Source organism: Pinus tabuliformis, chromosome 6, assembly GCF_031772625.1.
Source record: "Pinus tabuliformis cultivar Carrire ecotype Pingquan chromosome 6, CPIR1, whole genome shotgun sequence".
Lineage (NCBI taxonomy): Eukaryota > Viridiplantae > Streptophyta > Pinopsida > Pinales > Pinaceae > Pinus > Pinus tabuliformis.
In genome coordinates this window covers 1,181,425,021-1,181,437,192 of record NC_142292.1, presented here as the reverse complement: position 1 = coordinate 1,181,437,192, position 12,172 = coordinate 1,181,425,021, and the positions used below count along the sequence as shown (strand labels likewise).

The 12,172-nt window shown below is 37.1% G+C and overlaps 1 protein-coding gene across 2 annotated transcripts in view; it reads left to right on the top strand.

Moving 5' to 3' along the window:
* The window catches only part of LOC149262979 (peptidase uncH-like), a 485,862-nt gene that overhangs the window by 39,564 nt on the left and 434,126 nt on the right, over positions 1-12,172 (top strand). For both annotated transcript variants that reach the window (XM_089425556.1, XM_089425550.1), the window contains exon 2: positions 10,525-10,709. In XM_089425556.1, coding sequence (XP_089281682.1) covers positions 10,525-10,709 — 185 coding nt within the window. The remainder of the gene's footprint in view (positions 1-10,524; positions 10,710-12,172) is intronic.

Sequence of the window (12,172 nt, the reverse complement as noted above, 5' to 3'; positions counted from 1 at the left end):
GGTGTCACCACTGCTCTTCATATTACCCAAGCAAAGATCTCCAAGGTTACCTCATGATGACTTCAATGCATCATGGTCTCCAATAATGCCTTCAAGATCAGCTAAAGCTTCTCAACAAGATGTCTTCAATAGGCTGCACTAAGTCTGTATACAATGTCCTTCAACAAGCTGCTTTACCAAGACTTCAAAGATCCTTCAATAATGCTTTGGTGATGTGTCAAGCAAAAACCAACTTGTTTACACAAGGATCTTGACTGTTTTCAAAGTATCTTCAAGTGCTTCAATGTGCTCTAAGATGATACTCCAAGATCTGCTCAAGACTATCCTAAGACAACTCCAAGATGTATATCAAATTTGCGTCTGCTCAAGACTATCCCAAGACAACTCCAAGATGTATACCAAATTTGCTCCAAGATACTTCAAAGAGCTGCAACAATTTCTTGTCCAAGTTTATTCTTCCAACTAGTCTCAAATTATGCTTCAAGGTGTTGCTATATGCTCTGGAGATCTTCAAGTGATGCTTAACTACAACCCTTCATGTTTGTTATGTTCTACTCCAAAGATGTCACAAGTTTGTCTTGAGGTGATGTCAAGAACACTATTAAAAAAACTTCAAGAGACTACTCTTCAAAGCTACCAAAAGACTGTCAAGAATTCCAAGGCTCCTCCAAGCTTGATGCCAATGATGTTCCACAACTCAAAATCTGCTTAGATGCTACAACCAGTCACAGGATTGAGTTACTGAGACTAGCTGCTACAAGACTGAGACTATAGTTCTGCAATTCTTCCAAAGGATGTCTGTCCAAAGTGTGTTTCCTTCAATACTGAGACTGTTGGTCCGAGTCCTAGACTTGTGACTGTTCTGAGTCTACCACAGAAGATTAACCACAAACCTTTCTTAAGCTACAGGTCCGAGGTTAGGCAGCTGTAATTCTCTTCTCAAACTGAGCCCTCCAAAAAATTTGAGCACTGATCCTTGTAATTCTGAGCCTTCCAATTAGTGATCCGAGCCTCCAAAAGCAGTCTGAGTTATGTCTTTTCCATAGGTGTACAAGCAGCTGTCCGAGGTCTGTAATCTTTAAAAGGTTCCTGTAGCTGCTTCAGTTGTCAATTTATAACCCAAACTGTATTCTGTTTTATCTCCTCGGCCTTGTTTGTCTTTCTGTACCTTATCTATGAATTAATCACTGAAATCATGGTTAAAATGAGGTGCTAGACGTCATATTTATATAGGATTTCACCTTGAACTGAAAGGACATGTCTTTCTGCAGGTAGGCCGACATGAATGTCTAAGTGTAAGTCGACTCAATATCATAAATATATTTTTTAACTTGAAAATTCGATATCTCACAAACTACTAGGAGTTTCGGGACAAATAAGGGCTCATTGGAAAGAGGAAAAAATCCTCTTTCAGATGGTTTAGGTCCCATGATGAAAGGTTACTTCTAAGGTGTCAAAAAATATTTTTCTTTGTGATTGTTTTTGAAATTTTTGTTGTGTAGACTGTTGACCCTGCCGTCTACCCCTCCTTACAAGTCAGTGAGAAAAGCCTTCAACTCCACAAGGTGTGGTTGGTGGTAGGGAACTACGAGAAGGGGCTGTCACACTAATCCCGACTCTCTCCGTTTGAGCTATCTCCTAGGTTAGCTAAGGGGGGTGGTCCCTAATGAAAATAAGTTAAAAGATGTGAGTTTCTAGGAGAGTGTTATCGTGAAAATGGATTACTTTTAAGGATCTATGAACAAATATGAATTGAGCAACTTGAAATAACAGTGCCAATCACTAATATGACAAAAACCATAAAGTTAGTGCCTTATAAGGAATTTGCTCAATAATTTAAAGATATATTTTTTGAAAGTAAAATGCAATGCTCTCAAAAGAGAAAACTAAATAATCCTAAAATGTAAACAAAAATTGTTAGCACAAGATATGCAAGATACAAAATTCTTTTGAGATAATCAATTTTATAAAACAAAACATGTGAAACATATCTTGCAAAAACCCAAAAAATAGTAATTAACTTGGAAATGTAAAAGAAAGGAAATGCTAAACCAAGACACCAATATGCAATTAGACTTGAAGCATGAAAAGAAAGCACTTGTTTGAAATGATTACAATACTTGCTTTTAGAATAGACTTTGCATATGAAAACTCAAACCATCAAGAGACAAGTAAAGTAGATGTAATGGAAAGTGCTCTTGGTTAATTTTATTAATTATCTCTACAACAAGATTACAATTTAACTCTTCAATGCTCAGACCTCACCGTCGCCCAAAGATAAGGATCTCATAGTGAGGAGTCGATAGAGGAGTAGAGAATCCTTAAGATGTCTACTTCAACCAACTTATGTTGGAGGTAAAATTTTAATGAGGCTTGGGGCCTTTCTACACTAAAATGCTTAGATGAAATGCAAATTGTGTTAATTCCCAAATTAAACTAACGCTTCATGCAACTGCTTCAAAGAAAAATAGTTTGCAAAACTTGAGAGCCTATACATGTGGAATTTAAATACAAGATTAGTAAAAATTTGCATGTGGAGTGAAATGTATTGATTTTAAGCATGCATAATATGGAATTAAAAGCTAGAAAGCTAAGAAAAAAACTAAAAGCAAGATTAGGCCACCGACAAGAATCCCCCCTCTAAATGAGGAAGGGGGATGCCATGGGAAAAATCCCAAGCTCCCTCCAACAATTTTTTTTATTATCTTTTATTAGCGCTCAAAGCGAGTAAAAATGCCTCTAAGAGGGCAGCCCACAATACGAGAGAGATCTTTACAAAGATGAGATTCTAACAAAACTAGACTCTCTCCCCAAAAAATATACCAACAACAAACTTGAAGATGGAAAAAATTCTCCAAAAGAGATTCACAAGGCTCAAAAGGCCCATGGCCTCAATGAGTTTGCAACTCTCTCCCAAGTGCTTATGACCTCCCTAGAAATCAATCTTTGGATAGCGTGAGGGGTTCCTTCATACACACGAGTGAGTAGTTTTCCAAAGCTTCTCCTCAAGCTCCTTGCTGCCCAATGCTCAAGCCTATGGGTTGCAAAACACAAAAAAAAATACCAACTGTCAGTGTGAAATTAGGAAAAAGAAACCAAAACTAAACTTAGAATTTAATTTACAAACTACTAGCTCAAGTGATGGGAGTGAACCCCATACTCGCCTAGCTTTAGAAATGACTCTTGAATAGGAGATATAACTTTGAAAGAACTAGAATCAAAGAAGTATTTTTGAATTTAAATGGATGACCAAGTAGCTATAGACTAAGAAAACTCCTTTTTGCTTTTCGTTGAATGGAAAACTTGGAGCGAAAAAATGGCTGAGTCTTGGATCGCTGTCATTCTAGGAGTGAGTTGATCTAATTGAGATTTCTCCCACTTCCAGATGGATTCCTGCATACAATACAAAAGATCTTTCCCACACACTTGAACACGTATTAGTTTGCACAAGATTAGAGCAATATAATGAATAAGATAAACCAAACATTCCTCCTAAAATGAATTGGCAAACTTATCCCTAGTATACTACTTTAAATTAGTGATATTTTCAAGATAGCTTGCACACATCAATCCAAGCAAGATGGTAAGCATAAACTAATATTAATTCAACATGCGAAAGAAATTAAACACAATAGCAGTAATATGAAAGGACATCACCTCATAACGCCAAGAGAACACCAACAAGATAGTCCCAAAGTCTTGATTTGTATTAAGAAAGTATGCAAGTACAAAATGACAGAATTTCCGCAAACCCAATAGCTTATTACATGATACAATATGAGAGCCCGTGGCTCTATTATATAGAGAGTTGGGAGCAAATTCCAATGAAAAATGACAATGACAAATGGCATTGGAGCCAATCCCAATGTAGAAGTGATTAAACAAGTGGCATGAGGTGACAATCACAAAGAGAAATTCGAATTTGTTGAATGGAGCTCGAATGCTAAATGTAAAAATCGAATTCTGGCAAGTGGACATCATTTTCTTCTTCCCTTATGGGCCAAATTCGAATTTTATGATAGAATGACAAGTGTATATGGGTGGTAACCCATGTGGGACAATTTCCCACAAAAATCTCCACCAAATATTCTCCCAAATCTTCCTAAATGTGCATTAACTTCACAAATTCGAATTTCCAAGTAAGCAACTTTCTCCTTTAATGCCAGAAATCTGATTTTATTTGAGCACATATCTTTTCTTTGATTTTAGGAGTTCACATCACCTTGGGACTTCACTTTAACTCTCCCATAATTTTCCACCTCATTTCCACAACATTTAGCATGTGTGGATATTTATTTTTCTCCATTTATTTAATTTCTGCCTTAATTAATTGCCAAATTTCCCAATAAACTTAGGAAAAGTGGGTTTTGAGGGTTCAAAACACATTTTTAACCTATCAAAGTGCGTCATAGTAGAAAATTGAGGGTGAGAGGTGCAAATTTCATTACTCATACCCCATATAGCTTCTATAGACATCACTTATTACATTACAAGTACAATTTTATTTGCAATTTTTGATCTACAAGAAATCTAAAAAATTACTACTTAGACCTAACCAAATTCCACGATTTTTTTTGTGTGATTTAGTATGGTAATATACATTGACTCTAGATACTAAGATGTGTTAAGGGTTCAACCTTCAAACTGTTACCCCGACTTTGGGGTAAAATGTGAGTGAAAAAACCCAGAAAATTATCCGCCTCTCAAAAAGAAGAGATAATTAACTAGATAAAAAAAAACAGTCCAAGGTGTACTCGTTTGCTGATCGAGTCCCAACATCCTAGGCCTGTTACATACTCAAAAACTCATCATTACTAGTATCAGTTATTACAATTCCCTGCAGGGTGTGGAATCTGGGTACAAGAAAGATGATGAGAAGATAGAAGTAGAGTTAAAAAACTTTGTTTGACTGATGATATCTGATGGTACAAGTGTCCTCTGGATCATCCTTGGGCATGGAGTCTTCATATAATTATCAGTTGCCACTTTAGTGGTCAACACAAACCATGGGATGATTGTTTTGGAATTTTTAGTGAAGAATATAGGGACTAGAATTTAAGGGCTTTTTCATTGCCATGACTCGAACTATGTCATTATATTATTTCCATGTCATCATATGTCACCAAGTGCTTTAAGTGAGGTCTCCACTTGTCATGTCTTCAATTATGTCATCATATGTCATCAAGTGATCTCCAAGTCCTTCATGTCATATCTTCAACCATTTTCCATGTCATCAAATGTAATGTGTTGTCATTGTTCTTCAATAGAGCTAGTTAGGGCAAGGGCTTGTATATAAGGATTAGGGCTCCATACTTTGTCATTAGGATTAGGCATCCTTATCAATCAAGAAGAGCTTGTCATCATGAGCAAGGACATCATCATGGTTTTAGGGCTTTATCATCAAGAGCAAGGATATCATAATATGCATGAGGTTATGGCATCTTCATGGTTAGTTCAAGGACATCTAGGGCACTATGATCAAAGGGAATCTAGGGCAACATCATAGCTCACAAGAATTTTCCATCACGAACAATGCCATATTGACATCAATGACAACCTTGATTAACACGTGCCCTCTCTTTAGCCTCCATCCCTCTGCTGCAAGCCCTTTAGGGCTGCCTCTCCCCTGCCGCAACTGCATTTCATTCTCGGCCTTCCTTGGCAGCCCTTGCCTAGGTGTCGCAGGCCCTAGAAGCCTTTGAAAGCAGGCCTAAAGCCCTCCTCCCTCCTTGTCGTGGGCCTTCTAGGCCTTCTCCTCAAGCAGCTGCCTCTTCTTGGCCTTCTAGCCTTCACTGTTGCCCTCTCCTAGCTTCTTTGCCTGATTTCAATCTCTGATTTGGGTTATCATTGAATTTTTGTATCTAACACTTGGTGTTTGCAGAGATCTTGGACAATTTTTTGTGATTGCAAGTGGTTATTCCATTGGAGAAATTTTGGGCAAGATAACCAGTCATCTTGAAGGCCTAAATGCCTATTGGTTTGCCCCTCCAAACCCTCATTTCATCTCTGTTTTGCTAGCAGCCTTTAGTCATTTGGATAACAGTGGTAAAAATATATTTAAGTGGCTTAAAATCAATTAATAAGTTTCATAACACATTATGTAGTCATTGCATAAATTGGGCATTCACTGTTTGGAAAATTTCATGAATTTTGAGGACTGTCATACTGTTTAGATAAGCATAGTAATATCTGATTATAACAATGACATTGGCATCTATAAATATCCGAAGTTCATTGAAAATCTTGTGTTGGCAAAGTGGTTTAGCTTTGGGCTGCCTCTTTCACATTTTTGCACTCATATGCATCTCATTTTTTGCGTCATACAATGCTCTAAATGAAATTAATTCACTGGTGTCATAAAAGTTTACTTATGCTCATTTGATGTTATTTAGACATAACTTGCATAAGGGTTCTTGATATTGTTTAATGCCCCATTGTTGAAAAGTTCATTGGCATTGGTGATATTGGATTAAGTGATCATTTCTTTCTAACAAGAGATCTTCATCTAACACTTTGTTTCCTTGTGAGTTTCATAATGAAAGAGGTCATAAATTTGCACTAAGTAACTCACTCATAAAGGCACTTAATCTCAAGAGTTGATGGTTAATTGGTCATTGGACTTGAAGCATATTGGTATCTCTTGTTTTATCACAATAGCATTGGAGATCTAATTGATTAGCAGCTAATTGGCATTGTGGCAACTTATTGTGATCATCTAAATTGTTAATCTTTTGAGCAATCGTCATTGGCATCATTTTCACTCTTGTATTGTCTCTAAAAGCACCTTGTTCCAAGTAATATCGTGGATAAATACTCTAATCTCTTAGCTATTATTGTCATAGGATTTATTGTTCATGCTATCTTTGACATATTGGTGAAATTGGCATAAAGAGCATCAACCTTGTTTCTTGTTGAATACTTGAGCAATTATCTCTTGGTAACGTTGGATACATCTTTTGAGCACTATTGAAATTGAGCACTTAGTCTTGTCTTTGAGATTGTCTTTCATTGATTGTTGAGTACTCTTTGTCATAAGATAAATTGTAACTAACTACTTAAAGTCATAAACAATCTTAACTCAAGAGCACTCGAATCACCTTGCATTTTGGATTTTAGGCCTAGACTTGCATTAATCAATTAACCTCCAAGCATAATCTTGGTTGATAAAAAGATAGGAACACCCTTCATCTTGTAGCTTGGGAAGGATAGACTCTCTCTAGTGGTTAACAAGGTGACCTTGCAGTTGTTAGAGCCACAGTCTCTGCAGCGTCGGAGGCATTGGGTATGTTAGATTTCAAGGGAAGGTATCGTTAACCAAGCCTTTGCTCGCTTCGCCTTGACTTCTCTCTACAACCTACTTTAGAGACTAGCCTCAAAACAATTGAGGATTAAGGGATACATTTAGCTAGGCATATAATTAAAAAAAACCAAAATTTCTTGCATCGCACCTAGATTGTAGGACTTGCACTTCATATATGATAGAAAAGCATCTAAGCAGCGATTGTTCATCTGGTCATTTGGTATTTAATCAATATAAAGAAAGTAGTTGACTCCATAAGGCACTGGTCTCATATAACAATCGAATCTAATCTCTTAACTTGCTAAAATCAACCAAGTGGCTAGGCCATTCAATCGTGTCTCTCAGACTTGTTGGTTGCCAACTGGTCTTTCATTTTCATATTCCATAGGGATTACCCCCCATAACCTATTGTTGGGAGACAACTAGAACGAAGAGGTCAAGGATTAGAGTGACAACCCCTAGACCTGAATCGTTGTCACATTGTGCCTGTACAATTTGAGTGACAACAGGTACATAGTGGGAGTGCAAAAGCAAGAAAAAGATAATGATCTAATTATATAGCTAAAAGAAACTATAAGGTACAAGCATGTGATAAAATGCTTAAAAATGTAGTTGATAAATGCTAAAAACTGCAACTAGGTGCAATACAAAAGAGAGTATGCCAAGGTATGCTAGAGATAGCTATTGAGGGCAAGTGAGGGGGTTGAGGAACAAGCTCCTTATAAGAGTCATCAATCATGAGAAAGGGCTGATGCACTATTGGATGAATCCTTTGGAAAGTAATTGTGGCCAAGGCAGTGTGGTGGCTTGATCCCTCTAGGGCATAGGAGTGAGGAAGTCCAACTCTTCTAATATCCTAGGTCATGTGGAAAAAGCTTGGAATGAACGATTGGGGTGCTCGATTGCCTTGGAAATAGTGATTTGTTTGAGGAGAGTTCATCTCCGAGATCTCCTAGAGATGATCCATTTGTTGGATTGGTGGTTTCTATTATAGGGCTTGGAATAATAGCTTCTCAGGGGTCTTGAGGAGGTTGGTCGACCTATTGAGGTGGAGGTGGTGTTGAGAGAAAAGTCAAAGTCTTAGTAGCATGATCTTGAAGAGGGTCCACAAGATTGAGGAAGTCCAACTCTTTTAATATTCTAGGTCATGGGGAAAAGCCCTTGCATGGAAGGTTGGGTGCTCGATTGCACTTAGAGAGTAGTGCTCTTTTAATATTCTTGGCTTCAGGATCACCTAGAGGTTGATCCATTTGTTGGATTGGTGGTTTTTGTTATGGGGCTTGGAACAACAACTCCTTAGGGATCTTGAGGAGGTCATTGAACCTATCAAGCTTTTGTGGGGGTCTAGAGAGAAAGCTAAGGTCTCACCAATATGGAATTTGGAGTGGTGTGGATATTTGCCTATCGTTGGTTGTCCTGATTTGACAAATTAAAAGGGAGGAGAAGAGGTGATCCTCTTGAAGGTCTCTAGTGAAGACAAGGCATAGGGAGACTACGATCTGTGTTTAAAAACTCTCACATGAAGAGAATGAGGCACCTCTTGTTGGGGTAGTGATAGAACACGTAGAGGGAGCTCCTTGAGTGTCGAGTCCTGGAAGAGGTAGTATTATCTACCTTTGATCTCGTAGTGGATAGGACATTGAAAAATGAGTTTTTTCTCTATCATAGTCCCTTGTAAGTGGTATACATGATAGAGCTTAACCAATCATGGGATGTGGTGATTTGTCTCAACTAGAAGTTGGTGAGAGGCCACCCAATATTGACCAAGGGGGATCCCAATGGCATGCATCCAGTGTTTGTATGTGTATGGAGGGTTGACTATGAGGCCATCTCTCAACTCTAGAAGTGCTCAGAATAAAAGTTCTTCTTTAGATCAAGACCCTTACGAAGTGCAATTCAAGTGACTTGGATATACAGTTTGTAGATGTTTTCTTTGATTACCCCATTCAGGTCTTGTTTAGATAGTAGGTGGGACCTGCAATTGTTTTTCCCTTAGGACCTAATTCTTACAAAATAAAGAGTACATTAATTTGTCTAACAATACCTCCATGTTAAACTTAACTAATATTGGTCTAGCCTCACCACCGTTCCCTTTTCATACAACTGTCTTAACTTCCACCTTGTGAAGAGATTCTGTATTATATGCACAACATTCAATCTTTCTTGTCGATTTTTTAAAGAGAATATTTAGTTCCAATGACTAAGGATTTCTACAGAAGTAATCTTACTTGCTGATTATGATAGCCCCTCTAGAATTGTTGGCAGCTAGAGATAAGGATGACCTTTTAGATCTGGTACACTTAAAGTTATCAATAGAAAATCAATTAAATTGTATATTTTGGCATTTGTCAGCACATATCATATTGATAATGGGTACATTCAACAAATGTGAATGGCCTTCATCCTCGACAATTTTCACATTGTCTCTAATAGACATGAAGGAATGCAGAGTAATTGGGATTTGGGAAGCATATGATTAAAAGTTGTAAAGAACTGGCAATTCTATATGATTTTTTTGTGTGATTGCAATTTATGTATAATTATATTATTGTTGCTTTCTGTTCAGCCAATTTGAAATTTGTGACATCATGGCTTGAAGATTTCCATTTTCCCATTTTTATATGTTAACTAATGTTGTATAGCCTCACCACCTTCCCCTTTTCATACAAATGTCTTAACTTCCAGTTTTGAAGAGATTCTCTATTGTATGCCACACCATTTAGTCTTTCTTGTTGATTTTTCAAAGAGTATATGAGTTCTAATGACTAAGGATTTCTACAGAAATAATCGTAATTGCTCATTATGATTGTCCCTCTAGAATTGTTGGCAGCTAGAGATAAGGTTGACCTTTTAGACCTGGGACACTTAAGGTATACGATAGAAAATCGATTAAATTGTATATTTTTTCATTTTTCAGCAAATATGATATGGATAATTGGTACATTCAACAAATGTGAATGGCCTTCATCCTCGACAATTTTCACATTGTCTTTAATAGACATGAAGGATGCAGAGTAATTGGGAAACATATGATTAATAGTGGTAAAGATTTGGCAATTCTATATGATTTTTCATTTTATTGCAATTTATGTATATTTATATTATTGTTGCTTTCTGTTCAGCCAATTTGAAATTTGCAACATCACGGCTTGAAGATTTCCATTTTTGCTGATCACTAATTTTTGATCAGAACAAGTACTCACAGTTTTATGGATCTTGTTCAGACGGTCAGTTTTAGTGAGGGAGGCTGCAGACGCAGGAGGTGCAGCTGAAGATATCACCCCTGCTGGATTTAATGTTAGGACCTTGGTACATGAATATGGTGGAGGTGCATTTACTGTCTCAGGAGATGTGGTTGTCTTCTCCAACTACAAGGATCAAAGACTCTATAAGCAGTCTATCAAAGGAGGTATTCTCTCGACTCTTTGACCTTTCTCTTTCCATTTGTGTGGTTTTGAATGTCTGTTTTTTTAAATTATTGATTGGTAGAACATAAAAGTAGACGGTTATATGATTATAATGAACTGGATCGAATTAATTTTTTCAAATGCATCTCTTTTGTTTTTTGCAAGGTTAGGTAATTTGTATCAACTTCCAAAAAGAGAGATACATGACTGTTTCTCTTTGCTACTGGTTTACCACTCGGGAAACCAGACCAGTAGTAGAGATCTAAATTTTTCACAGTACTTATTGCTAAGGCAACCAGTCTGTCACTTAAACCGAAAAGATAACTAATTAAAATACACGGCCAGCGATTAACCATCATAGTCAAAATTACTGAAATTATAAACTAGTAAGCTGGCTCGCTCGATCATTTCATGCCGTGGGAGAGTCCACCTGGATTGGTGGAGGAGAGTCACTGTCTTTATCAGAGGGGGTGAAGGTGATGTCTGCTTGCTTTTTGCCTAAGACAGACTTTCCTTTCTAGCCTTTCAATTTTCTCCATCATTTCTGCCATGTAGACCAGGATCTCGTGCTGTGTGTCAGATCGTTCAATGAAGACTCTTCCAATAAAAGTTTCAATGTGCCAATATAAATTTACCACCTGCACGTAAGAGGTTTGTTGAGACCTGGTTGATCCAAATGCATCTCTTATCAACAAGAATGAGAAGAAAGAGAGCAGACAAAAATGTAATTCTATATGGTTCATAACAGTTGGTTTTAATTTTTTACTCTCACCTATATCAATACATGAAATGATCATAAAAAAATCATATATCTCTTTTCTGAGACACTGTGATGGTCACTGGTAACTGTATTACCTCTATTTGTGTGCAAGGGCATCACAATATTCCACGTTGGATTTTTGACCTGTATTTTTGTGGTGTTGATGCCTCTTTTCATTTTACTGCAGATCCCACCTTCTCTCAAACAAAACTCTCTTTGTTAACCATTTGAAAACATGTGATTTGGGGTAGTTCTGTAGTTATAAGCAAGGCAAGCAGAACATGTAAGTTGGAAGGATCAAAATCAAACTTGGCAGGAGGACCACACGGACATTCCAATTTTATTTATCTTTTTGTGTGGAATTTCTTTTATAGAGGGCATGCCATAGTGGACTGAATTTTTTTGTTTATTTTGAAAATGCCACATATATTAGATTGTAATTTATAAATCGAGATACATGTATATCAAAATTGTTACATCTAGGAGTCGGGCAGTTTGACAAGTGCCCATCTACATAAGCAAGGGAATCTATCGGCTTTGGCCCCTACTTGAAAAATATCTAAATCTTTCCTAAAAATAGCATGGCTGATAGCTGGACACCCATATCTGAACCAATCAGAGAAACTTCTTCCAAATTCAGTGAAGTGTAATCTCATGAAAAATTTCCTGACATAATTGTTTCATAAGAAAGAAATGCCTGTCAGA